The 26,081-nt window shown below is 35.2% G+C and overlaps 1 protein-coding gene across 3 annotated transcripts in view; it reads left to right on the top strand.

The window, feature by feature from the left end:
• Positions 1–26,081, top strand: part of LOC111183251 (regulating synaptic membrane exocytosis protein 1) — a 189,844-nt gene that overhangs the window by 76,011 nt on the left and 87,752 nt on the right. For all 3 annotated transcript variants that reach the window (XM_022590440.2, XM_022590437.2, XM_022590445.3), the window contains 2 exons: positions 14,765–14,877; positions 20,552–20,700. In XM_022590440.2, coding sequence (XP_022446148.1) covers positions 14,765–14,877; positions 20,552–20,700 — 262 coding nt within the window. The remainder of the gene's footprint in view (positions 1–14,764; positions 14,878–20,551; positions 20,701–26,081) is intronic.

Below are 26,081 nucleotides of genomic sequence, written 5' to 3' on the forward strand. Positions count from 1 at the left end.
AGAATTGCTTCTACAAAGTCAGATGGATTGTATGCTGGACTTTGGTTTTTATAAAAGCTCATGTTCTGTTGTTGATATCAGTCAACATTACTGTTTATGAAATTCGTATTCACAGTTGTCTTTCAGAGAAATCACCAATTTGTAAAGATTGAATTGAGGTGGGAAGAAAGGAGTGACTGAGGATGAAATTGGTGGAGTTATTTTGATAGTTAATATCACAAGTACATTCCTAAACACTTGCTCCTTGAGGTTCCTGAAGTTTATCATCTTAAGAGTCATATAGATACAACCTTTAAAAAATATGACAACAAACATGTATTATTGTAACTATGTATTCTTCTATAATTAAAATGGCTCTGGTTTACTGTATGATAATACTATGTGCTTTGGGGTGTTTGGTAAATGATGATACTGTCCTCCTTCGTCTTATTATGGATCTATTTCAAGCCGAACAGTTTTCACATCTTTGTGTGTCCTAGAATATGTTTTTAAAAGTAAACTTCTAATTTGATTCATGGATTAGACGGAATTTAGCTGTTGTCTAATCCATTTGAGATGGATTTCATTGATGTTCTTAGGGCTGTGGAATCATGTCATGTTTTTCTTTCCATATTATACGTTAAAATTTTCTTCTGTCTGCCATGAAGACTGATGTGGAATGCAGTTTATTTGCAATCAGTGAAAGTTCTACCACACTTGACTTCCTTCCAGTTTTCTTTTATGTATATTTGTGGGGTTTTTTTTTTTAATTTTTAACAAAGTGTAATTTTCTTTTTTAAAAAAGATAACTGAGTTGATAAGCAGTTGTTGGTTAGGAGCAAACATTTCAAATGGTTTAGATTCCTGAATAGTGATACAACTTCCTGATGAACTTATAAAATAATTTTATTCATACACAGTTTCTGGTTACAATTATCTACATTATTTTGTTTAGGATCCGTAGATTGTTTGCATGCTTCTTGTTTGGTTTTTTTTTCTTGTAATTCAGTTTTACTACTCTCTCCTTGTACGATAAAACAATATATATTATTTTAAAAGCTAACATATAATTTGAAAGGATACACTTACTTAATTTTTGAAAAAGTATTTTAAAGTTTCTTTTAAAAATTAGTAATGCTAGCCTGTTTGCTACACGGAACCTGATTATGTTGAAGTATAGTTAGGGAAAAAGAAGAGGTGTGATAACAATGCAGATTTTGAGATAAAGTCGCTAAAAAGTAGCCTTAAAATTTAGGTAACTCAAATGGTATGTGATAATTGAGAGCAAAGACTTTCAGGAAATTCCTCTGGGTATGTTCCAATGTTGTATTACAATGTAGCCCTTAGGTAGAGTGAGACTGAAAGCAACATAATTGGTTGCATAAAAATGGATGGTTTTCTGAAACCAACCAAGTGATTTTTGTGTGTGTGTGCAACCTAGTTGCCTTTTTTAAGAGGATGTATTTAAAGATCATTCATAAACCATAAACTAACACTTGATGTGCCAGTTATGTTTTATGTGTTCTGTTATTAATTCTGCTACCTAGAACTAATGGCACTCCCCTTCAAAATATCTAGATAGGCCATTATTTCTCAGTAAATGGTGCACCAACAAGGAGGCAGAGAAAGGCTTAAGAAATGTCTGAGAAATACAGTCTGCAAAGAACAATTTCACTTTGAGATATTTTAATATAATTACAGTAATTTGAGAAGGAAGAAAGGATTACTTAAATTAAAATATATTTTTTTCCAGGTGGAAAATGTGCCAGAATATTTTCCACAGTGAAGAGAAAATGCCTACTATCTAGCAAAATCATGGAATTTATTTTTTTATTATATGCTTTTTCAAATTATCTGAAATGCTGTCATTTTTGAAATGAAAATGTTAGTTATGAATGTTAAATATGCTTTTAAGTACATTTACAATAAAAAGTCACAATGGATTAAGGTTAAAATGTCTTAGTAAAGTGAGTGCTGTAATACTTTGCAATTCTTCAAAGGCAAGAAAAAAATAACACAAAATATACTTTTCAAATGCCAAGTATACAATATTAATTCCACAGTGTTTCTGTTTTTATTTAAAATCTTTAAATTGTTGCATTCATTCTTTCTTTGATTGATTTTAGTACCATATTTGAGATTTCCTCATGGTTTCTCATTGCAGTTTACCATGTCACATTATATGTTATGTATTTTTGTTATCCATGCCGTTGTGTTGATTCACATTTCCATGTCTAACTATAAATTTGCTGATTTCTTTCTTTTGTTTCCATCATTATGTGCATTTAATTCATTGAAGAACAAGAAAAATATAACTCATCCACAAAAGGTAAATATTAATGTAACTTTTTTAACAATTTAATATTGTTTCTTTTCTCTCATAGTATATGAGTTATATAACTGTATTTATTGAAATAATGAGCCAAACTATTTAACAGATAGCTTTTTCCATGCAGTGATTTGGAAGGGCATTTGGTATTAACCGTTTTGTATTGTGAGCAGTTCACATCAAAGAGGAGAAGATTAAAATTAAGAGTATTTTTGCTTCAAAATGTATTTATCCACACTGACAACTAGAAAACGATTCTCTTTGGAAAAGAATAGCATATTTATGATATGTTTTTGTTTATTTGCATTCCCCTGCTCTCATAGATAAAGGGTTTAAGTCTTACCTTCTGTGGTGCAAAGGAATAGAAAATCCTTGGGTTTTCCTTCTAAATAGCAGCAACCTTATGGCATATTTGGCCCGCTGCAGTCATGCATCTGGGAAGTAGCTGCCGGGATGCTACTCCTCTTGGCCTCAGGAGGGTTAGAACACCCATCAGTTCTTTCTTCCTGAGGGACACAGGAGGGAAACCGTTCAGCCTGCTGTGTCGGCACGTTGCTGACCTGCCTTGTGGTCCTTTGGATCACATTTGATGTTTGGTCTTTGGACTTGAGTCCCACGTAGATGCAGACCTCCTCCGACTGTGTTGGGCCAACCTATTTGGTGTTACTGTTGGCTTGATAATTAAATATTTGAATAGGAGTTTTCAGCTTAATGAAATAATATTAACAATATTAAAAAGTTATATAATGCTACATAATATAATAAAAGTATGTACTCAATATTTATAGATTCGTGATTGAATTAATTTGTTGCCCATAGTAACCCTCAGAGTTAGTCCTGAGAGGGCCATCATCCTTATTTTGTGAAAGGTAAAACTCAGATTGAGAGACATTAAGAGACTTACCCATTCATACTGGTGATGTGACCTAGACTGCAAGCCCAGGGCTCTTACTTTGGACCTCCTTCCTCTATACTTTAGTGCATCCTATTTTAATAGGCACAAATCCCAAACATATATCCCTAACTCCGAGTAGATTGAGGTATGTGTTACGTCTCTCAGTGTCATAGATTGAAAATGGAAGATAATATTCAATTACTTATATCAGTTTGAATTTATAAACATATATTTATATTCTGGCGCATAACACATATTCTGGCAAAGTGTCTGACATACTAGGCAATAAATAGATATTAATAAAAATAAAACGTTATTCAGTGAGGTCAAGATGCTTTGGTCCCTAGGTTTTACATAGATTTCTGGCTATCTTGCATTTTTAATTCAGGTATCAGAAACACAAATTTAGGTTAAGTAGTACAAAAATGGCCAATACATTGGTACTTATATTCAGAAGAATTTATTTAGATTTGCAAGATAAATTTTAGTTTGCTAAAAGCATTAAATTTTATGTTGGAGATGGGTCATGACCTCATTCATTTAGCCAAAAGGAAGAGAAATGTAATAATTCTTCATCGGGAGAGCTCTTCCTTCTATATTATTACTAGCCAAAAGCTATAATTTGCTAATCAAAACAAAACAAAATTCATGGGTTGTAGAACCTGAGGTGTATGAAGCATGCCCCTTTACAGCCTCACTACACAGCGCATCAGGTTGTTGCGTTTTAACAAGGTCGCTGTGTCCTGGCTGAGATGTGTCATCACTGTACCAAGTCTGCCTTGGACACAGGGTGTGGATAAGCTTCAACGGGATGCACCCCAGGGCTGAAAACCACCAAAGAGGCGCATCCCCAAATGCCGCCGGGAAGGCAGAGAGCAGCCCAGGATGCTGTACCTTCCCCCTTGGGATTTAAGGGAGCACAGCTTAGCATGAGCTTGGGAAGCCAGGAAAAGACAGAAGCAAATTCAAGAGATTTCTTTAGAGTCAAATTTTAGACTCACCTGCCCCATAGGAAAGAAAACGTTTTGTTTTGCATAGATACCCTGCTGCTGTGAGCTGATCTTTTCTGGGGTCGCTCATATTGGAGAATTGAGTTAGGTCTTGAGTGTTCCCTGGGTGATGGGGCCTGGCCCAGCCATGCTGAGCTAACGGCACAGGCCACCGACCCCTAGGGAGAGTTGGTTTTTGATGAATTGAAGACGAACTTGTAAGATGTTCCCAGTTCGTTGAGGCTTACGAGGTTTCACAAGATGCAAGATTTTCAGCTCTGGGCGAACTGGGAAGGTTGGTGCCCCTCACTGTAGGGAACCACTATATAATTGTACAGCATGTTTTGCAAAGCACTTCCAGCGAGGTATAAAATACCATGAACATTTTTAATGGTAGATAGAATTTATAGGGCGCTTCCTCTATGTCAGTGACTTGACTGAGCATGTCATGTATTCATCTCATATTTGTACAACCTGAGACATAACTATTCATATCCTCATTTGCCAACTGAGGAAAGCTGAAGCTTAGAGACATGCGAAACCTGGCCCTGTGTCAGTCTTCATTTGGGAAGTGGTAGGACAGGGAACTGGGCTCGAGCTTCACTCCAGAGACCTCGTTCTGAACCACTCTGATAGGCAGCCTCTCCCACATTCGGCATTGACCGAGCACCCACTGTGCATCAATACCACGTAATTACGGTAATAACCTGGGCACAGCCTTACGGAAGGTGTGATGACTCCTTTTATAGAAAGAGGGCACAGGGGTTACGAGGTTGCCCACAGCAGCAAAGCGGCTATAGGACAGAGCTGGACAGTGACCCCATGGCCCGTGTTCTGTCCACTGCCTCATATCACTGTCACATCTTCCACTCACAGCACCGGGAGGCCTCTTCGGGGCCCTGCCTCCCCCGGTGACCTGATTTGGGGCTGCGCGTCTGAATCTTCCAATCCCTGGCGTGCTCTTCAGGTGAAGCTTGCGCCTTGAGAACAGGAAGCCAGTGTATTTGGACAAAGAGAGCACCAATTTGGGGCTGAAAAGTTAACTGAGGAAATAGAAATGTTCCTAGCGGGTTATTTACCTTTTACCTCACCCTTTTATGTTGGAAACTAATAGACCCTATCTTTTTAGGATTCACAGACTGTTTTATAGGCATATTTGAAATCATTCATTCTAAAAGTAAGCCAATTTTTCCCTCTCTGCTACATTTCTTGGACAGTTTTAAAGAGCCCATGAATGTAGTTTGGGGGCATCGAAATAATGATATAAGAAGATCAAAACAGAACCAGAAATTAAATGACTTCAAGGTGAGAAAAAATGTTATTATCATAATAAATTTCTAATTTATATGCCTTTAAGATAGTATTTCTTAAGTGCATTAACTTTTTGCCTTTTGGAGGCAATTTGGAATCATAACAAAACACATTATACTGCCTTTTCTACAAATATGAATTCCCTTTATCACAAAAAATGTGTAATTTACACACACACAGAATGAAAGGCAGAGTTCAAGTGACTAAACGGTTTAAACAGGAATAAAGAGCAAATAGCATCTGTTGCGTTTTGTTTTCCTGTTTTCGCTAATAAAATATATAATAATTATTGCAACCAGGCCATTTAAGAGTTATCTCTAGTCAACTGAATTTTTAAGCTTCTATTAAACAAATGCTCAAATAAATTACCTATATCTTCTTTTTGAAATGTTGACAAGAGCAGTTCGAATGTTAAGTCATGCAAAATGTAATTTTTATGGAACTATTAGCATGAACCTTAATTAGGTGTAATTCATATTAAAAAGTAAAAATCATTTTAATAATTTTCTGTTACATTATTTATTGTTTAAGTAGTTGCACCCTTAGTAGTATACCATGGTTATGAAACACATTATAGGAAAATATTATGTAACTTGACTTTTGCCAAAATAAGTAAACTAATTTGTATGTATATTCTTTACAGGCAGCATTTTTTTAACTGTCATTAAGTAGAAAAGGATTCCAACTTTATTCACATTTTTCTTAGATGCATACTGAGTAGGTGCATATGACCCAGGTGATTCATTTGTTGTTATTGTGTATTAAGATTTCAAGTTCCTTAACCTTCTAGGGCTTTGCTTTTCCCGAACACTTACTATGAATATTCATGAATGTTTATTCATAAATATTTAGAGCTCCATTAGTAAAAGTGTCTAATTGATCCATTTCTCTTTTTGTCACAAACCCATAACTATGGTTGTCATTCTAGCCTTCCCTTTAAACTTTAGGGACGTAGTAAAGCAACCCATGTAAAACAGTTCCAAATTCTTGGTTTTGACCCTTATTTTTCCATTCCGCTGATTCAAATGTGAATATTTATAATAGTAGTAAAGACTTTTAAAACTTCAAAGTATTTAACACTTAAATCAACCAATGGTCAAATTGTCAGATATGCCCCCTTGAGGGAGAACATCGTTGCCCCTTCCTCCCTGGGGTCTGTGGGTCGTGCAGGAGAGGATGCTGAGAAAAGGCTGATATCTAGCCAGGAACAGACTCTTTGATTTTTCTCCTCTAAAGCTGTACATTTCCCCTAAACATCGTACATTTTTTTTGCAAGCTTTAAAATTTGTAAACACTTTTTACAGAAAAGAAGGGAAGAGACATTGAATTTAGAAGTTATGCCACATTGAGCCTTTCAAGATAGAGTCTGTTGCCATCAGCATAATTGGAATAATGAAAAATGATGGATAAACATATTAGAGATACAGGGGATAAACAACACGACCCCTTGGGGAGCGAGTCTGTTATTCCCCGAGAAACCTTAATTCCATGGACTACTCTGCATGCTGAGTGTGTTCTAAGCAGTGCCTCGTAAGGAGGACGGTGCTCTCTTTCAAGACGGAAATGCATTTAAAAACTGTTTACTACATCTGTAACTCTGTTTCTGCTTTGTAGATAAGTTCATTTGTACCCTTTTTTTAGATTCCACATATAAGCGTTATCATGTGACATTTGACTTTCTCTGTCTGACTACTCAGGATGACAATCTCTAGGTCCATCCATGTTGCTGCATGTGGCATTATTGCAGGGAGGGATCAATTAGGAGAGTGGGATTGACATATACAAACTACTATACGTAAGATAACTAACAAAGACCTACTACTGTACAGCACAGGGAACTCTACTCAATACTCTGTAATGGCCTATATAGGAAAATAATCTAAAAAAAAAAGTGGATATACATATATGTATAACTGATTCACTTTGCTGTACACTTGAAACTAACGCAACATTGTAAATACTCCAATAAAAATTCTAAAACATGAATCAAAACAAAAATAAAAGCAAGAGGTATGAGACTGAAAAAACTCATGTGCCTAAAACCAGAGAGATGTTACAATGTAGATTTAAACAGAAAAATTTTAAAGCCAATTTTTAATGCCTCTGTTCTGTTTAGAAACACCATGAGCAAAAGTTTTGTTTTAAAAAAAGACATTTTGTTCAAAGACATGATATAGGAAAATAATAAACAGAACAAAACATAAAACTCTTTAAAAATAAAAATTTTTAAAAATAAAAAGCTGTTTAACTCTGTGTAACACAAAAGGGCAAGGTAAAATGACAGATTTTCATCTGACTTCCTTATCTGTCCAGTATCTGATTAATATTTTCAGTGTTACTCTGGGACTTGGCAACTCTGACACTGAAAGTGAGATCTGGGTCTGGAAATCCTGAGCTTTGTTTCAGGTAGTGGAGTGAAAATCAGCTAAAGCAAGAGACAGCCTTGGGGTTTGGGCTGCAGCGAGATTTGAGTGATGATACAGACAAATTACCTATTTCCTCTATGTCAATATTCCATTTCAATTATCTATACTAAAACACAGGCTGTTTTCTTTAAAAATCCTTAAAGGCAATGTGGTTTTTCACTAAATGTGTTACTTACTTGTTGTGTTTTATGTTTCTCATACTGGATAGATGTTATATTTTATTTTATTGTTTATGTAACTGTAGCATAATCCTTAACATTCAAGAGAATCATGCAGGGGTGCAAGGGAAACAGTTTTGCACATTTCTACCCTTGCAAATTGAAATGCATTTTATTCTAGGAAAATGACCCATTTCTGGCATTTCTGTATAGTCAAAATATTTTAAACATTTAATCTTTATTTATACATACTGTATATGTCAGGGGAAAGGAGGTGGTGTGTAAGTATTCTATCAAAGTTGCTTATTATACTCATATGACTCCAAAGATAAGGATGAACATGAAAGGACTACATTATCTTTTAACTGGAAAAAAAAAAAGATAGAAAATAACAAAATATAACCAGTAAATTTTTCCCCTTAACTTCCATGGTTTTGGTAAATTGGCAAATACAAAAAAGTAAAAATGGTGGAAATCAGTTAATTGACTACAAGAGAGTAAGTCATTGTAGTTTTCCATTTTTTGAAAATGTGAAAAAAATATCAATACCCTATTGAAATAATACAGAGTCATAGACCGCAACAGCGGGAAGTTACTCTAAGTTACTTTCTCTTCCCTTTACAAATGAAAACTCCGTAATGGACAGATTTCAGGACTGATCAAGGCCACGGTGATGGATGCTGATGCCGCTAAGGTTGTCATCTCTGCCGAACTTTCCCAGTCCTGAGTTCCGACCATTTTACTTCCATTGCTTCCAGATGTATGGAAAATGTTCACACATCTTAACAATTTGTATTCCTCTAACGTCTAGAAAGCTGTGTGTAAAGACTAGCATTGCAGTCTTGAATTTTCAAATATAAAACCATCTTTCTTTCTCTTCAGGCTGTGTATAGCTTATAATGATTACAGATTCAGTCAGCTAAATTTTTTCATCTTTTATTACTTTATAATTTTCACGTTTCCTATTATATTGTTTATTGTATTTGAGTGCCCACTAGTACTGATTTTTGACAATAAAATGCTTCGGAGAAGGAGTTTTATCTGTGCTGTCAGTAACTGAGACATTGCAAATGCTTCCTCCGTCTGTTTAATTCTACCTGACAGCTTTCAGTTGTGTAGTCATTTATCATCGCTCTCTCTGAGACACGCACTGGACCAAGGTCGGGACTTGACTGTCCAAACTCGCATTGTATCAGTAACAGCAAGGAAGCAGAGGCGTTAAGTTTTCTATCATAAAGTGTGACAGCACTTTGTAGTTAACTAGACGAGCTTAGTTATCCTGTGCAAATGTTACCATGTTTCACCTTTGACACATGAACTAGCTAACCTTGTTAGAAAATAAAATACTCATAATCTTTTTACTTCAATATATTTAATAATATAGAAATTTTCATTATTCCTATTCTCTTTTACACTATTTCACCTGGAACACTTGAAAATACAGGCTTAACAGTATATTACATGGATTATCTTTTTTGCCTATAAACACAAGCATTTGAAATTTCAAATTCATGTTAATTTCTAGATGCATAGGGAGAAATGTGAAAGATTTAAGGGCTTTGAAGAGCAGAGCATATATATTTATATATATATTTATATATTGTAGATAATTGTATTTATATAATTATAAATGTGTGAATAATATTTAAACCACATTTATGAAAATTTAACGTTTAACATAATTATCAAATTACACAGAATCATAATATTCACAATATTTTAAAGCAAGTCATGAATGTCTGCTAAGTCAAAGGAGTTTCCCAGAAAATCACATTTCTCTTTGGAAAAGGTAGTACTACAGAAATTTTTCAGTGGTGGGTTAAGGAAGATTTATTCATGATTCTTAAGCTTTCTTTTTTTTTTTTTTAAAGTCACAGGCCTCTTTAATAATCTTATGAAAGCGATAGATCTAGAAAAATGCATACAGACACAAACACAATATTTGCACATGACTTCAGCTACTTCAGTTTCACCAAAGATCATCTATGATACTAGAATTCATAGCAAAACATGGGGCATGAAAAGAGAAGTAATTATTTTAATGTCTTTATTTTTAATAATACCTAAGACTTTCCATTAGAAAACTCTAATAAATTACTTTTAAAATTGTATTTACTTTTCTCACCTTGCATGCTGCAATCAGTTACTCTCGTTGAGTTTAGAAGACAAGAAATTATTTCATAAGTATTGTTTTAGCTTAACCTCTAAAAAAAGTTCTAGTTTTATACTTTCTTACTTGTAATGTTGAGCTGATATTTGATATATGTACATTCATTGGATAAAAATACCAGAGTTTAAAAATAACAGTGGATATAGAGTAAAGTTGATCTAAAGAAAACAGATTAAGTTCAATACATATCATTTAGGTAAATTAATATTTGCTTTTTAAAAAGCACAATTTATTCAACATCGAACACATCAGTCAGCTTGTAGAAAGCACAGTGAAAAATTCCATTTCTTAAAAAAAAGCTTCTGTATAAAATTACAATGTTAATGACACCCTAGGGGCTAGGAGAAATGAATTATGTTACTATCACTCTATGGGCAATTATAACTGAAATAGCTGTACTATATGTAAGCTATATTTTCATTAAAAGACTAAGTGAAATTACATGATAATTATATTTGTCATAGAAAATGAGAGGGGTTATTTCACTCTCTAGTATGTAGCAGTGTTTGAAATTTAAAAAAAAAAAAAAAAAGCCCGGAAGTCCCCGAATTTAAAATCTTTTTAAAAAGGAATAGTGACTGGCACTTTAATGGTTTTGTTGGTTTCCAATGCTAGCAGTATTCAGAATGCTCCTAAAATGTGAGTTTAATGCTAGGATTTGTGGAAGAATTAGAAAATATTTTATTTCATGTTTTAATTTTGCTATTGGTATTAAAATTGTTAATATAGAAATTTTAGGGCTTCCCTGGTGGCGCAGTGATTGAGAGTCCGCCTGCCGATGCAGGGGACACGGGTTCGTGCCCCGGTCCGGGAAGATCCCACATGCCGCGGAGCGGCTGGGCCCGTGAGCCATGGCCGCTGAGCCTGTGCATCCGTAGCCTGTGCTCTGCAACGGGAGAGGCCACAACAGTGAGAGGCCCGCATACCGCAAAACAAAAAAACAAAAAACAAAAACATGAATATAGAAATTTTAAATGATCGGTAATCATTCTTTTCAAATTAAGATATTTGAGCTCTCTGAGCTGTGGTTAATTTTACTTTTAGTGAGATACTTAACAGATAATCATATTCCAAGGATTCAATTAATTTCTAATCATTACCAAATATCTATTATTCTCTCTATAAATCATATACATTAATAATCATGTCTTCTGGTTCAAACTTGTGACAAATATTCTATTTTAACTCATAAATTTTTCTTACTATTTAGATTGACACACCCATAATCCAGTAACGATGTCAATTTATTCCACAATATACAGTTGAAAAAGAAAATGCAAAATAAGAAAAATCTGTAGAAAAGTTAAAAGAACTGCCAAATTAACACTGAAGCCTCTTCATTGATGTTTATGAAAAACAATTTTACTGAAACATGATCACTTGTATAAACAATTATTTTAGAATACACACAAATGTACACATAATCAGGAAATAATGAGAAATGGTTTTTTTAAATGTTAATTATATGTAATTATCTGGCTTTTGATATGAGTAGGTCAATGATAAGCTGTTTGCATTTTGCTTCTGATCTTGGAATCCGAGAGCAAGCAGTGAGGACATAACAAACTACATTTTTGCTGGCAAGTCAAGGGGTCTAGTCATGACTTTGAAAAAAAACTAATTTGGAGATTTCCTTTCTTTGACAGATGAGAAGATGTCAAATTTCACTTGTTTAGGAACAAAGATAGTACATTAATCGTTTTTGGAAGGTCAAAGCGAAGTCATTTAAAACCATTTTAGGGATTCGGTTTGTTGTTGGTATTTTTTAAAGCCTTTAAAAAAACCTGCTACTGCTGCCATTTTCCTTTGGTATTGGCCTTGGTCCTGTCTGTTCTGCCTCTGCTTCCATACCCAGTGAGTTTACTCTGAAAGCAGAATTACAGCTGTCACCAACACCAGCAGGTCTTCTTGAGAGCGATACAACACAGAGAGCAGCCTTGTCCAAGAGTAAAAAAAAAAAAAAAAAAAGACCACATTTAATAAAGGGAAAAAAAGAAATGAAACGAGTAAGAAAGAAAGGAAATCGCATTTACCTTTGTAAACTTTACAAAAGCCTGCAGAATTGCTAGTCTGGATGCAGTTGGTTTTAGAAAAGAATAAAAACAAAGTATAACGGAAAGTATCTAGCTTTTGACAAAACAATCTGCCTGGAGAGTCTTCCAGGTTCATTAGATGGAAAGCCATCCTTAATTCTTGGAGGTGAAAATCGTGGTCTTCTCTAAGGGGCAGCTGGAACCCACAGGTACTTTGCTAATCACACACCGCCTTGAAAAGAATCTGAATTCTCTTGCTTAATTTTGTCATGGCTTCTTGGCCACCAGCGGCTGTGTCCCTCAGGCTCACCCTAGGAATTCAGTGTCCCCATATCTTTCCTTAATAAGCTTTTTTCCCAAGCCCAGGGGGGAAAAAATATAGGATTCATTTCAGTTAGGCTACCACTGTGTTCTTATGATTTAGTTTCGAGTTTTGCAAAGTAAAGATTTAAAATCAACCACATCATAAGCTAAGTAATTCTATTTAAAGCAATGAGGTGTTGTCCTGGCAAGGTTAAATCACCAGAACTGCTTCAAGCTGCTTCAGGCAGTACCTCTTGGGAAATAATCTTTTCAGTGCCAAGTAACTGACCCCCTAAGAATTACATGATGCTAAACGTAAAGGTCACAAAGCTATGGGCTAATCAACGTCAAAAATTTCTTTAAATTAGTATCATTGCTGAGAAGATTAAGCTAACACCATTTAAATCTGCTTTTATCACAAATAGAGATTACTTGGAATTGCTTTAAGCTTTAATCGTAGAGTACAGTTGATTACAATTCATTTGACTTCCTCAAAGCTCGAAGCAGGTGACCCAGGAGGTACCACGTCACAGGCAGATGGCAGAAAGAAGACACATGTACATTTTCTCATTGGGTATACAGCCTTTTATAGATACAACTCACATTTTTCAATAACTTGTCTCAATTCCTAATTCTCTTGAGTAGCATTTTGCTTTATATTACTTATTAGGACTCCTTATATATTGTCAAGTAATTAATACATTTCTGAACTGCTTTTCTCAAGATCTCTATTGAACCATCCTTTAGTCATAATAGTCATCACTTACGGTCTCAAGTCAACATTTTCAAAGCAAGTGTGCGTGATTGCTTCATCCACATACCTGTGACATTAGGGATTGATAATCGTCTAATTTACTGAATTTAAACAAAGCTAAACATCTAACAGCTTGGTGTGAAAATCACAAGTAAAACATTTACCCACACATTTCACAGCATGTATTTATCTCCTGGGCTATGAGCCTGTATTTGAACACACAGTAAAAGCTACATATTTATTGAATTTTTATAACAAGTGTCAGTGCCTTTTATCAGGGATCACAGGCCGTGTTTAATCACTGCAATGGAAAAAATGTGTCAACAAGTGTCTTTATAAACTCATTGTAAGACAGGAAGTCAGCACTCACCTCAGTTAGACATATCAAAATGTCCACTATCTTTTAAATCACAGGGCCTCTTAGCAGAAGCCCCAGTACATGAATTACAAAACAGTATGGGTTGTGGTCAGATACAGGTGTATATACACAACTTAAAAATAAATTGTAGCACCTGTTGCAGAGATTGGCAAGAGATAAGTTGTGAAACATAAACGTAGGTCTCACAACGCAAGTATACGTACTCGACTGTATTCTTCACTCTTCATTTGTAAGAATGTAAAAATTAAAGGCAGGGTTTTAAAGCCAAGCTGCTTGTGATGGATTCTGACTTAAAATAGCTCATACTTTATTGAAGGCTATAATTCTTCCCATCTAAACAATCATTCCTGTTACTTAGGAGATGATAAAGGCATAACTGGAATACACATGTTTATTTACAAATTTAAATTAAAGAGCTAAAGTTCTATATCACATTTTCAAAAAGTATGAATTTCATTTATGTTTTCTTCAGAAATAGAAAATGAATCTTTTAGCAAGTCCATTTTTAAGAATGGCAAATATTCATGAAAAGTGGCTGGTAGAAATGAAGGATTTAATAAGAATGCCTCAGAAAAGCAGGCGCTCTTCCATTACAAGAGTTTTTAAGTGACTCCTGCAGCTGAGGGTGTCACATGGTGTGCATGCATGTAAATAAACACGTGTATCTCTGTGTGATGTGTTCTATCTATATGTACAAGCAACAACCAGTTCATTCAACAGGAAGCATATTTTCACAATTAAATTCGGTTTCACTTAATGACTCATGAATGGAACTGAGATTATTTCATATCCGATAAAGACATAGGATCCTTTGCTTTTGTTACTAACCGTTGTGTCCCCCATTCTGTGTGATTTGAGTCACGTTCCTCTTTAGAGCGACAGTTGCTAGCGTTGTATCTTCTGCCTTTTTTTTGTTAATCGTGTGATTTCGAAATTTTATTTGGTTGAAGTCGTATCAAAAGCATTGCAATCTTAAACCATTCAGTTCCTCAGAGGTGCTTCGGTGTTTTAATAGTCTCCCGTTGTGTGTTTTTGCAGCAAGCTTAGTAGTGGAGGAGCGAACGAGACAGATGAAAATGAAAGTGCATCGATTTAAGCAGACAACAGGGTCTGGTTCTAGTCGAGAACTTGATCGCGAACAATACTCCAAGGTAAAACCAGTAACCAACTAATAGTTCCCCTGGTAAAAAAGTACATTATGGGTAGCAGGTAGGACCAGTGAGCACCAGGTTACAGGAGAGAGGTTATCCTTCAGGTGATGCTCTTGCATCATAACCTCTCTCCTCTTGATATTTTCACAAGATATAAGTTTAGTAACATATTGTCTATTAACCTGGATTAAATGTTTTATCTAAAAAGAAAATGAAAATACGTGATATGAAAGTCACTTGATGATCGATTGTCGTGGTCAGATTCACATAAATAAGCAAGATATGTGAAGCCATTTTAAGCCATTTTATTGCTTGAATATCACTTAATATTGTATTTTAAATATTAAGATATAGATTTATACTCTTAAATACTATTTGAGGTTGATATTCCTATGGAGATTTCTTAGTGAATGACAGAAATTATGTGATGTGAGATTTCTTATTGATCTGTCTTTAGTGAGAAAAATAACTGATTTCAAAGTCTTAGAAACTGAAATCCACACAATTTCAAGTGAATAAAAATTTAATATATATTTCAATATTATTTTGTATGGATGCAATAAGGAGTTTATAAACTGCTAACTAGCATCTGATAATTTTGATTAAAATATGCATAGAATTTTATACTTCATGAAGCAATTTTAAATTTATTATCTGCTTTATTTAAAAACCTTTTTTTTAGAATACTACAAAAGTGGCAGCAGCCACTACAGGAAAACCCGTGTTTTAATCTGATGTCAAGAATACTTTTGGAAGTAATGACCTTTTCGAAATTCAAAATTAAATAAAACGTTGTTAGCTTGTTATATGAACCTAGAAAAACCTACTCACTTTTAAATATTGGAGGTTGTTCATTATATAGCCAGATATTCAGGGACTAACACAAAAATATGGAGGTGGTGACAAAATCTGATTTGTCACCAGCCCACCATAGAGCCATATGTGCTGTATGCCATCTTATCACTTTATATCTTAGTTTAGTTGCAGAAGGGTTGCAACTGGACAACGTCCAAGGTCGCTGTGATTCAGCGGGGCTCAACTCCCAAGGAGTCTGAAACAGCATTTTAAAAAGTAAAATCAGTAAAGAAAAAAAAAAATCAGTAAGCAAAATATCTTGATGTTGCAGAGTTGCTGATTCCAGCTCCACATAGTTTTTCCTCCAGTTTGTTCTTTATGATATTATTACTTCATCTGCTATTTGTCTGTCTTTATGGATATCATCATCATTTTTGCTTGCTTTTACCACAAATGCAGTAAGAATTAGGAAGCAGCATAAGTTAGGTTTTCTTCCTCTACTGTTGCATGTTCTTATTTAGAAACGATCTTTAAAGCTGGAAATGTTTTCTTAATTTCTTAGCATTATGTCAAAGGACGAGGTCAAATAGAACAGCAGGGATAGGCAGAGCCAGTGCAGGAAACAAGAAAGAGATAAATAAAGAATCAGTGTAAAAAGACTGAAAGCCTTTTCTGAACTAGGCCTCGCATCATTAATCCATCGATCAAAAACAAAATAAAAAATAAACTATAAAATGAAGTCCCCTAGAAGTCTAAATCACCACTAACACATATCCATAATGAAATCAAAAGTAGGTTTATCGGGCTCCCCTGGTGGAGCAGTGGTTGAGAGTCCGCCTGCCGATGCAGGGGACACGGGTTCGTGGCCCGGTCCGGGAAGATCCCACGTGCCGTGGAGCAGCTGGGCCCGTGAGCCATGACCGCTGAGCCTGCGCGTCCGGAGCCTGTGCTCCGCAACGGGAGGGGCCACGACAGTGAGAGGCCCGCGTGCCGCAAAAAAAAAAAAAAAAGTAGGTTTATCTTGGTTGGGAAATTCCAAATTCTCTGATGGGTAGAAATTTAGAACTTGAAAATACCTCAAAATGATCTTCAATTCCACCTCTCTTATTTACCAGATTCATGAAAACTGAGGCCCCCTCAGACGAAAGGAGGTGCTTTCCCAACATTAACAAAGCCTTTCTAGGGAGTGGTGAACCCACCAACTCCTGATCTGGAACTTAGATGCCCTTCGTTCCTCTTCTGACATCACTGAAATGTACACATGACTCCAGTTTGATTCAGAGATTCTTCTATGGCTTTTGTTTTGCATGCAGTTAAATTATCATATTCTATCATTCCTTCCTTATTTGCACAGACATTCTTTTCCTTTTCCTCTCTCATTGCATTTAAATATTAAAAAACCCATTACTTTCAAATACATTACTATTGCTCTTACTGCATACATTGATACTACTATATTACATAAATAAAATTATTATAAATTATGTTGATAAGTGTGAGATCAAAGATATGGTATCTTTAAAAACATAAGGCTATAGGACAGGAAAAATATATAAGGTAACATAACAAATAATTAGCTTATTTTTAATTTTATATGTTAAGTAAAAGGTAAGTACTCTCTGCCATTCTAAGATTCCTAATGAACGCTTACAATAAAATTTTTAAATAGTTTCCAGTAGCAATTCCAGTTAAACCTCTCGCATTTTTTCCTTTCTTAAATTTATCCTTTTACCTCAACCTTTTTACAATTTACAAAGATCTATTTTTATTGATATAGTTGAGAACCAGTGTTTTCATAAATTTAATGTACATTAAATTTTGAACTTTATTCCTTTATTGACTTATTTTTAGTGTTTTAATCCATTTGGCATTTTGGATGAAGAAATGCACCTTAGTTGAAATTCTGCCAAATTAGAAATTGGTTAACAGCTTTCAAAATATTTATAACCAAACACCAACAGAACTAGATTTTCTTCAGGGCAAAGAATTACCAGACACATGTAGTATAATTCCTAAGATGTTTCAAACCTGGCATCTCCTTTAAAGTATTAAATGAACCTAATTCCATCCTGAGTAAGGAATTAGCACTAACTTAGCTTTTGAGAAAACACAAAACTTCGTGTCTCTGAAATGTGACACTGTGCTAATTGTTCACTGATGTTAGACAGAGTCGCATGCCTTGGAGATGGAGTAAAATTCATAACTGGAGAGTGAATTTGCATGTAGGCCTCACATTTTAAAGAGTACTTGTATTTCTGTAACCCAAAAACAGCAAGAAGGATTGACGTGATGGTTTTTGTAGGCAGCTGCCAAGAGTTTATTATTACTCATGAAAATAGCAGCCCTGTTATTAGAGCTTCCCCTCACATCAAGGACAAATTTCCCTGCTATGTGATCAGTGTATATTTCTCCTGAGAAGGCTACATTTCTCAAAATATAATTAACGTATTTCTATTAAAATATTTAATTGTTAAATAGGAAATTTAAAGAATCATGCTTGATGAAAAGTCAAAGTGATTATTTAAACTTTTAACAGATTTTGAAACTAAGTAGATGTAGTAGTATAAAGTGAGTATAAAAGCCTTTCCATTCCTTCAGATAACCAATGTGAAGAAAACTGTGACATGGTGTCAGAATGGTGGATTATTCTTTACTCCAATATAAAAGATTTTTAATATGACAAACAATCTTTTAAAATCCCTTGTTTTATCTCGTGGCTGGAATAGCAAAAGTCTATAGACAAAAAGGAGAAGAAGACATGATTTATAGAAACGGAGGATTTGCTTAGTTGGAGAAATAATTCCATGCACACTCACATGATCTTATGTTATAGTCTACACTGCTTATTATTGGCATTTGTCAAATAAGGGGAGAATTTGTGCTGGGGTCACGCCATGCCAGAAAACCTCTTACAGCTGGGCAAATTTTTATTGTATTAGAAACCAATTCATTCATATTCTCTCATGGACAAGCTATCATTTCAATGTTTGGAGACATTATAATAATCACATAACATATTTACTTAGCAAAATAGTTTCAGAAACAAGTAATATAGGAAATATGTTTGTGCCCCAGTAACAGAATTAAATTCAGATTCCACTATGTGAGCACATTTTTTACATCTATTCTGTAAATAAAAAACAGTTCTTATTGAAATGAATCCTGTCAGTCAGCACCACGCTATCAGATAGGAAAGAATTTAGTGCTAAAACATTATCATGTCACTTTATCATAAATCATATTAATTTTAAATCATACGTGAAGTTATATAAATAGCTCAGTTCTGAACATAATAGCATATATGCATGTCCTTTTGGATCATAATGAAGCACATGGCTTTCAAAAACAGATCATGCAATTATGAAAAAATTCTTTGGAAAGATAATTTTATAGATACTCTAGGAATTTGAAATTGTTTTCATGCTTGATGTGAAATTCTTTGCCCAAAACATACACGAGAGATGAAAAATTAAAACTAACATTTAAATACCTTAGGCCTGAGCTACTAACGCTTGAAGGATTATTAAATAAACATCATCCTTTCTCTAGAAGTTTTTAAAAAGTATTACTGTCTTATAGTTCTTTTCGTATATACAGATCTACAATTTAGCATCATTTGATTTAGTACTCTTTAGCAAGACAATTGTTTATACAAATTTTTAGAAATAGAGTGTTCGGATTATTTTAGATATATTAAAACTCATTTGATATGGAACTGAGAGGATGGGTGAGTTTTTCTACAAGTTTAGCAAACATTTGATATTTTCACGCCTTAGGACATGAATGCAAAATTAAATTGCTTGATAAGAAACTGAAATACCCAATGTTTGGTCATGTGTCCCTTTAGTTATGTGTTCTTTTATTTTATATAAGAAGTTATATTATCTTACCTTCCAGTACCTAACAATAGAAAATCAAGTATATATTTGCTATTTTAAAGTTGTAGGTACTTATATAACCTTACTATTTATTATGATTAAAACACACATATAAAAATAAAAATAGAGACTGTGTAAAGCTCTTCACTGTGTGATTCCTTGCACTAAGAGTGAAGTAGAAAAAAAAGAGTAGATTAACTGCTTTGAAACCTTCACAAGTTTTCATCTTTTACCTAATGCTTTCTAAGACCTCAGGTAATGAATACTAGAGACAAATATAAAGACACATTTAAATATGAGATCTAGTGTATCTTGAAATTTTAATAGGAATCCATTTTTTACTCTCAGCACTTAGTTGATAGTTTAAACCTGAAAATAACTAATTAAGCCATAATAGCAAGAAAGTCAAAGTCCCGTCTTTACCCCCTTCTCTACAATGTCTTTGGCACAATCCTTCTGCTCTCATGTCAGTGCTTTTTTGCAGAGAGATGTGTTTTTTGGTTACATTTGAAAGAATGTGATGTCTTAGCATAGGGAAAGTGTGTAGGTAAATTGAATATAAGTTTTAGACTCAAGGATTACAGACAGATGGAAGCAGTCTACTCCATGGATAGAGTAGAAGGTGAGTAGAATCTGTAGGCAACGATGAAAACCCAGGCAAGGGAAGATGAACTGATGTACTAGAAAAAATAAATAATACAATTCTGAGGTCTTAAGTACGTGCAAATCATTTATTCAATGAATTTTCCACCCAAGCATTGACACTCTCGTTTTACGATTCAGTCCTTATAAACCACTCCTTACCATTCGAAGGGGGCCGGTTTGTGATACTGGAACCCATGTATCATGCTAGCGTTTGGGTCCTTTTAGACTCCACACCTATGTTTACGAAAGTGCACTTTTGCTTGATGTGGGCTGAGTAGCCGTTAGCCTCACCATGTGTGTCTCTGTTTGCCAGCCTCCGATGACAGAGCTCACGCTCTCTTGTTTTCCATCCTTAGTATAACGTACATACAGATCAGTATCGAAGCTGCGACAGCGTCTCCGCCAGATCCTCAGACAGTGACGTCAGCGACGTGTCTGCCATCTCCAGGACCAGTAGCACCAGCTTCCTGTCCGAGCAATCTGAGCGGCCCAGGGGCAGGACCAGGTGAGCAGATGCCACTGTGTGTACAAACCGGGTAAAAATGCACCGCGCTTCCTGAATGTTCTCACTCAAACAGAGTTTAGGTCAAGTAGCAGAAACATTTCATTGAAACTCCTGGGACTAGAGTGACTTCGGCGTTGATTCACTGTTGTGTAACGTTGCCTGGACTTTTTGGTACTTACTATAAGATGGGGCTGTAACCAGAGTCATATTTTAGAGATTGCTCTAAAATTCCTTCTCAAGTGATTAAATCCACAAAACATTCTTTAGTCAAGTGTCAGAAAGCTCTCTCTGTAAAAGGCCCCATAGTAAATATTTCAGGCTCTGCAGGACAGTCTCTGTCTCGACGCTCTACATTGCCACTGAGGTGCAGAAGCTCTGCAAACAAGTGAACACAGTCCTATTCCAATAAAGTTTTATTTACAGAACAACAGAGAGCGGGCTGCATTTTCCCCTAGGCTGTAGTTTGTTGATCATGCCTTCAATCACATAGCAGCTGGTCTGCCTTCAGGTGGATGTGATAACAAAATACACACCCCTCTTTTACAGTAGGGGAGTTGTAAGAAGTTTGCATGAAGTTTGTTTAAATCACCGACAGTTATCTTGATTCTCACAAGACAAATAACCCTGCCGAAAGGGAAAAGACCTGAGGAATCTGGCGCCATTTTCAGTACAGCATACTCAGTATGGACAAGGCATGTTTTATATTTGTTCTTAAGTAGTTCGCAGAAGTAGAAGTTTCATTGAAGGCATTTTGGGCTTGATGAGAGGACCAAGAAATATAAATGTTCAAAACAGGAGCAACTATCTTCCTGATGTTCCAAAAGCCTTTTATGATCGCACGTTTTGATGATGTATCCTGAGGCATTCCGTCTTCCTGGATTTCTCTGCACCTAGCTCACATGTTGAAGCAAATTGAGACCAATTATCTTACTGTTAATTAACAGTGCCACACTGAGATTCTGCAGGAGCAATTCTGATCGATCAAGACATTAAGAGAACGTTTTATCTCTATTTTGAATATTCTCAGCATCTGGTCCTAATAGGATATTAAGTTCTCTAAAATTTAAGCAAGAATGAAAAGAGCTGAGGAATGTAACCGTATTGAGCTGCTAGGATAGAGGGGTAAAAACGATTATAATCAATTCCTTTCTATTGAAATATTATTAAGATATTATGTTTCAAAACCTATTCGGTTTAGCAAGAATACTGATAAATAGGGCTTAAACAAAGACTTTTTTCACTTTTAGTCACTAAAAACAATTTACTCAATAACTACAAAACTGTAAATCTTGAAGTAATTTTATGTTCACAATAGAGCCACATACCCTGAGTCCTATGCTGTAAAGAATGACTAATTCACAGAATTCATGTTACCAACCAACTGTGAGCATAATATGTGGGTCCACTGTCATTCTCTTGAATTTCAGGAGAATAGGTTCTTCAGGGAAAATTTGGCTGTACGATTTTTGAGGAAGAAAGCAAAGAACAGAGAAATTGTAGGGGCCTCAACAACAAGGAACTATGATTTTATACAAAGGAAGAGAAAGAGCTTCATGGTAGTGATTGGAGCCAAGGTTACTCTGTGGGAAAATGCTAGTTTATCAGATAACACTCACTATAACTAGATCATGACAAGAAGCAGAAGATAGAGGATTTTTTGCCTCCTTGATTCATATAACTTTTATTACGTATTGAAGGTGGTGGGGATAGAGTAGACCCAGGAAGGGTGCAAATAAATTTCTTAATGACAAATCTGTTTTCTGAGGGCATTTCCCTGTTTCCGGCTTCCCTTTCCCTTCTCTGTGGTTTAGAGCACATTTGAGCTCAGTTATTTTTACGTAAGTGGATTATGTAAATGCAGTCAGTTAAGCTAATGGCTAAACAAGTTTCCCCTGAAGCTAATGTGAAGAAGTATTTTCCCGTAGTCCCGTACTTTAGATCAGGAATTCTTCGTATGTGGTGCATGTTTGATTTCTTAGAACACTTAGGAGGAGCAAAGAGGGTAAGATGAGCTATGGGAGGGGCAGGTCTTCCTTCTTACATCTTTTCACATATGTTCTTCCCCCTAAATATCCTCACAGGCGCACGGACACACATGTACACCCCCCCAACACACACACACACACACACACACACACACACACACAGAGTTACTTTGGGTCCACCATCAGCCCTATGGTAAAAACCTGAGAGGAGGGTTTGTGATGAAAAATAAAAATGACATCAAAAAGTTGCAGGCTCTTCAGCTTTAAATATTCCCAATTCTTATAACACTATGAATAATGATTTTTCTCAATATAGTACTGCTTTGCATTTCGTGGTTTTTTTTAGTAACTAACACCTGCATAGGTTTTAAAATTTTATTTATTCAAGTTCATGGATAAAACATGAAAAATGTGATCAATATAATAATAGATGTATTTACATTTCATAATTGGTACCAGCAAACTTTTGAGTTCCTATCAAGCGTAAAGGCTATTATTTTCCAAGACTTCATGAAAGTATAATATCTAGGCCGCATACTCAAGGAGATTATAGTCTGTTTAAGAGTTTGAAACCTGTTTTTATATCCTGATTCCCTGCACAGCTGACCCTTGAACAATGGTTAGGATAGAATCGGGACTCAAACCCTAGTTCTTTTGATTCCACATATTGTGATCTCTAACTGAACAAAAACTTTCCCCACACTTAGTTTATTTAAAGGTCTATGGACTGAAAATATAAGTACTATATTTATTGAAAAAATCCCCATGTAAGCGGACCCATGCAGTTCAAACCCGTGTTGTTCAGGGGTATATGTCTCCACTCACATCTTCCTGTGACACAGGAAGTGTTTTACTATGCATTGCCTTGGATGGGTTTTCACCTGGAAGTCATTAGAAGGATTTAGAAGACACTGTAGCATCCCCTGAAGACAGTGCTCAGTACGTAAAAGTCAGCCAAGTGTCCACTGTCCTCCTGAAGGACCATAGGGAGAAACCACTGACTTGATCATACCAGTATCATACAGAACCGTAGTGTGTAAAGTACCACGTATGGTTTTGACTCCTTCTATCCAAGTATGCTGTGAACCAAGAAGATGTCAAGATAAGCACATCTGAAATGAGCAGTGGTCTGCACGGTATGATATATAGGCCAGCGTTTCCCAAACACTGCTTGCTACACTTTCCTGTTAACGATTCATAGTACACACTATTGTTCTTAACATTTTGAGACGTTCTCTCTTGTAACAACGTGTTTATCTTTGCTTATTCCAGCGCATACCAAAGTTATTTCATTCTGGAATGCCTATTTCACAGGGACATCCATTAATGTGTTGCATAGTTTTTGAGTGAAGCTTGGGAAATTCTGTTTAGATAATCAGCACCCTTCTGCCCAAGAGATAAAAGGCTGTACGGAAAGCTTTAAAAAGCCTGTTTGGGGGACGAATAAAATTAAGCACTTATCAGACGTGTATAGGTTGAAAAATACAAATATATTTGGATGATCAATCTCTAAAAGATCATTTTCAGAATATTAGGAACTCATGGGCCATATTCTGAATCTTCTGTGTTTGAGATAATGATTAGGCAAAAAATACCTTGACCACTTGGGGATGGACCAGCTAGACCATATGTTTCTGTGTGAATTGAAAAAGGGCATCTCTCCCCCCAGATGCATTCTAAATGCTTCATTCGAAATAGCCTAAAACATACTTCATGTTTTCAAAGTTTCTATATACAGGGAACTATAGTAGAAAAACATACACTATAATGTTTATATTAGGGTAATTAACCTTTTGTAGATATAAAGAATTAAAAGTTATTCTAAAATTGTTGTCACGGATTAAAACTACTTAAAATCTCAGTAATTTCTAGGATGATTCTTACAGGACAAAATCAACACTTAATACTTCAAAATAATAAACATCAATAAAGATTTGAAGTTCCTACTTTTTCAGACTTGTTCTGCACGTGAGTTACAATTTTAATTTCATATTGGCTTAAATATTCCTCGAAGAATATTTTCTTATCCAACCACAAAACATGCAAAGTATATTAGTAGAGGTGGCATAATTGATGATAAAAATGCACATATACTAGAAGCCCAGAAGGAATATGTTGAGTTTTTGAGTTCTCTGTGCTTTTTTTAACATCAAAGAAGACGTTCACCTCAAAAAGAGGCTGAATTTTCATGACATAGCTCTGATTTTTTTTTCATCTTTATCATATAACCATTTCTTTCCAGGCAGACAAATTTCAGATGTTTTATACAAAATCAAGCTATAAAAGCAAATGCAAGCGTAATCCTGTAATTGCTCTCAGATGTTATACAGTTTTAGAAGTTCTGTCAAAAGCAACAATTTCCCAGCAGCATTCACGTTTGTGACAAAGGTTTGCCTTGATCTATAAGGTTGCCTTTCTATATCTAAGTGGATTTTGATGCAAATAGTTTTTGGTCTTTTTATCATCTCCTTTTGAAAGAATATTTTCAAAAGCAGTTATCTTTTTCTACATTCGTAGTTTGAAAGACTTGAGAGCTTTTTAAGAGGAGTTGTCTTCTATACACAATTATTAATCTTGCAACTGTAAATTTACTCAAATCTGGCAGGTGATGTCACTAGGCATAATAATTAGCGTATACTGAAGGAAATACGCTTATATTTATTGGGGGATTTTAAAACATTGTAGGTTAAATTATTTGATATTTTAAATTGTGATAGAGAATGAGTGCCTAGGTTAATATCTTCCAGAAAATCAATCTTATTATTGCAATTATGCTTGAAAAATATTACAGAAAATCCCTTTATTTCACGATAGTTCTTCAACTCAGCAAGGGAATACGGGATACCATTTTAAAAGAATCTGGATTTTCTGTGATGGCATTTGAAAAATACTTAATTGCAAAATCATTTGAGCAATTAACAGCTCAGAATACCAAAGGAAGCTTTCATTTTATATACTTATTCATTGTTATGCCTACTGACATTGAATACAGCCAGGAGTGCCCAAGAGGGAATTCTTAGAGCTGGCCACACAATTTTGCATGCTCGCCTGGTGTACTATAGAAAAACAAAGTCTACTGAGATCTACAAAAGTACTAAAAAGAAAGAGGAAAATGACATGGAGATTTGATGAGGAGGAGAGAACAAACTGGAACACAGTGAAAGATGCTGGATACTGAATATTCGAGAAAGGAAATATATTTTGGCGATCTTCTAGTGGCTTCTTTTATGGCACTTCTTCGTTTTAATTGTCCAAGGCTGATGAGTGGACCATTATTATTTCCTGTGACTAGATTAAAGCCGTAGAGAGGTGGAAAGACTGTGCCCATGTGCCCTTTAAAAACTCTCTACCTTTATGGTAAAATTACTAAACCATACTTATTAATATACCTTATGA

Source organism: Delphinapterus leucas, chromosome 12, assembly GCF_059928025.1.
Source record: "Delphinapterus leucas isolate spDelLeu-1000000601 "Yukka" chromosome 12, BTC_Dleu_Yukka2, whole genome shotgun sequence".
NCBI lineage: Eukaryota > Metazoa > Chordata > Mammalia > Artiodactyla > Monodontidae > Delphinapterus > Delphinapterus leucas.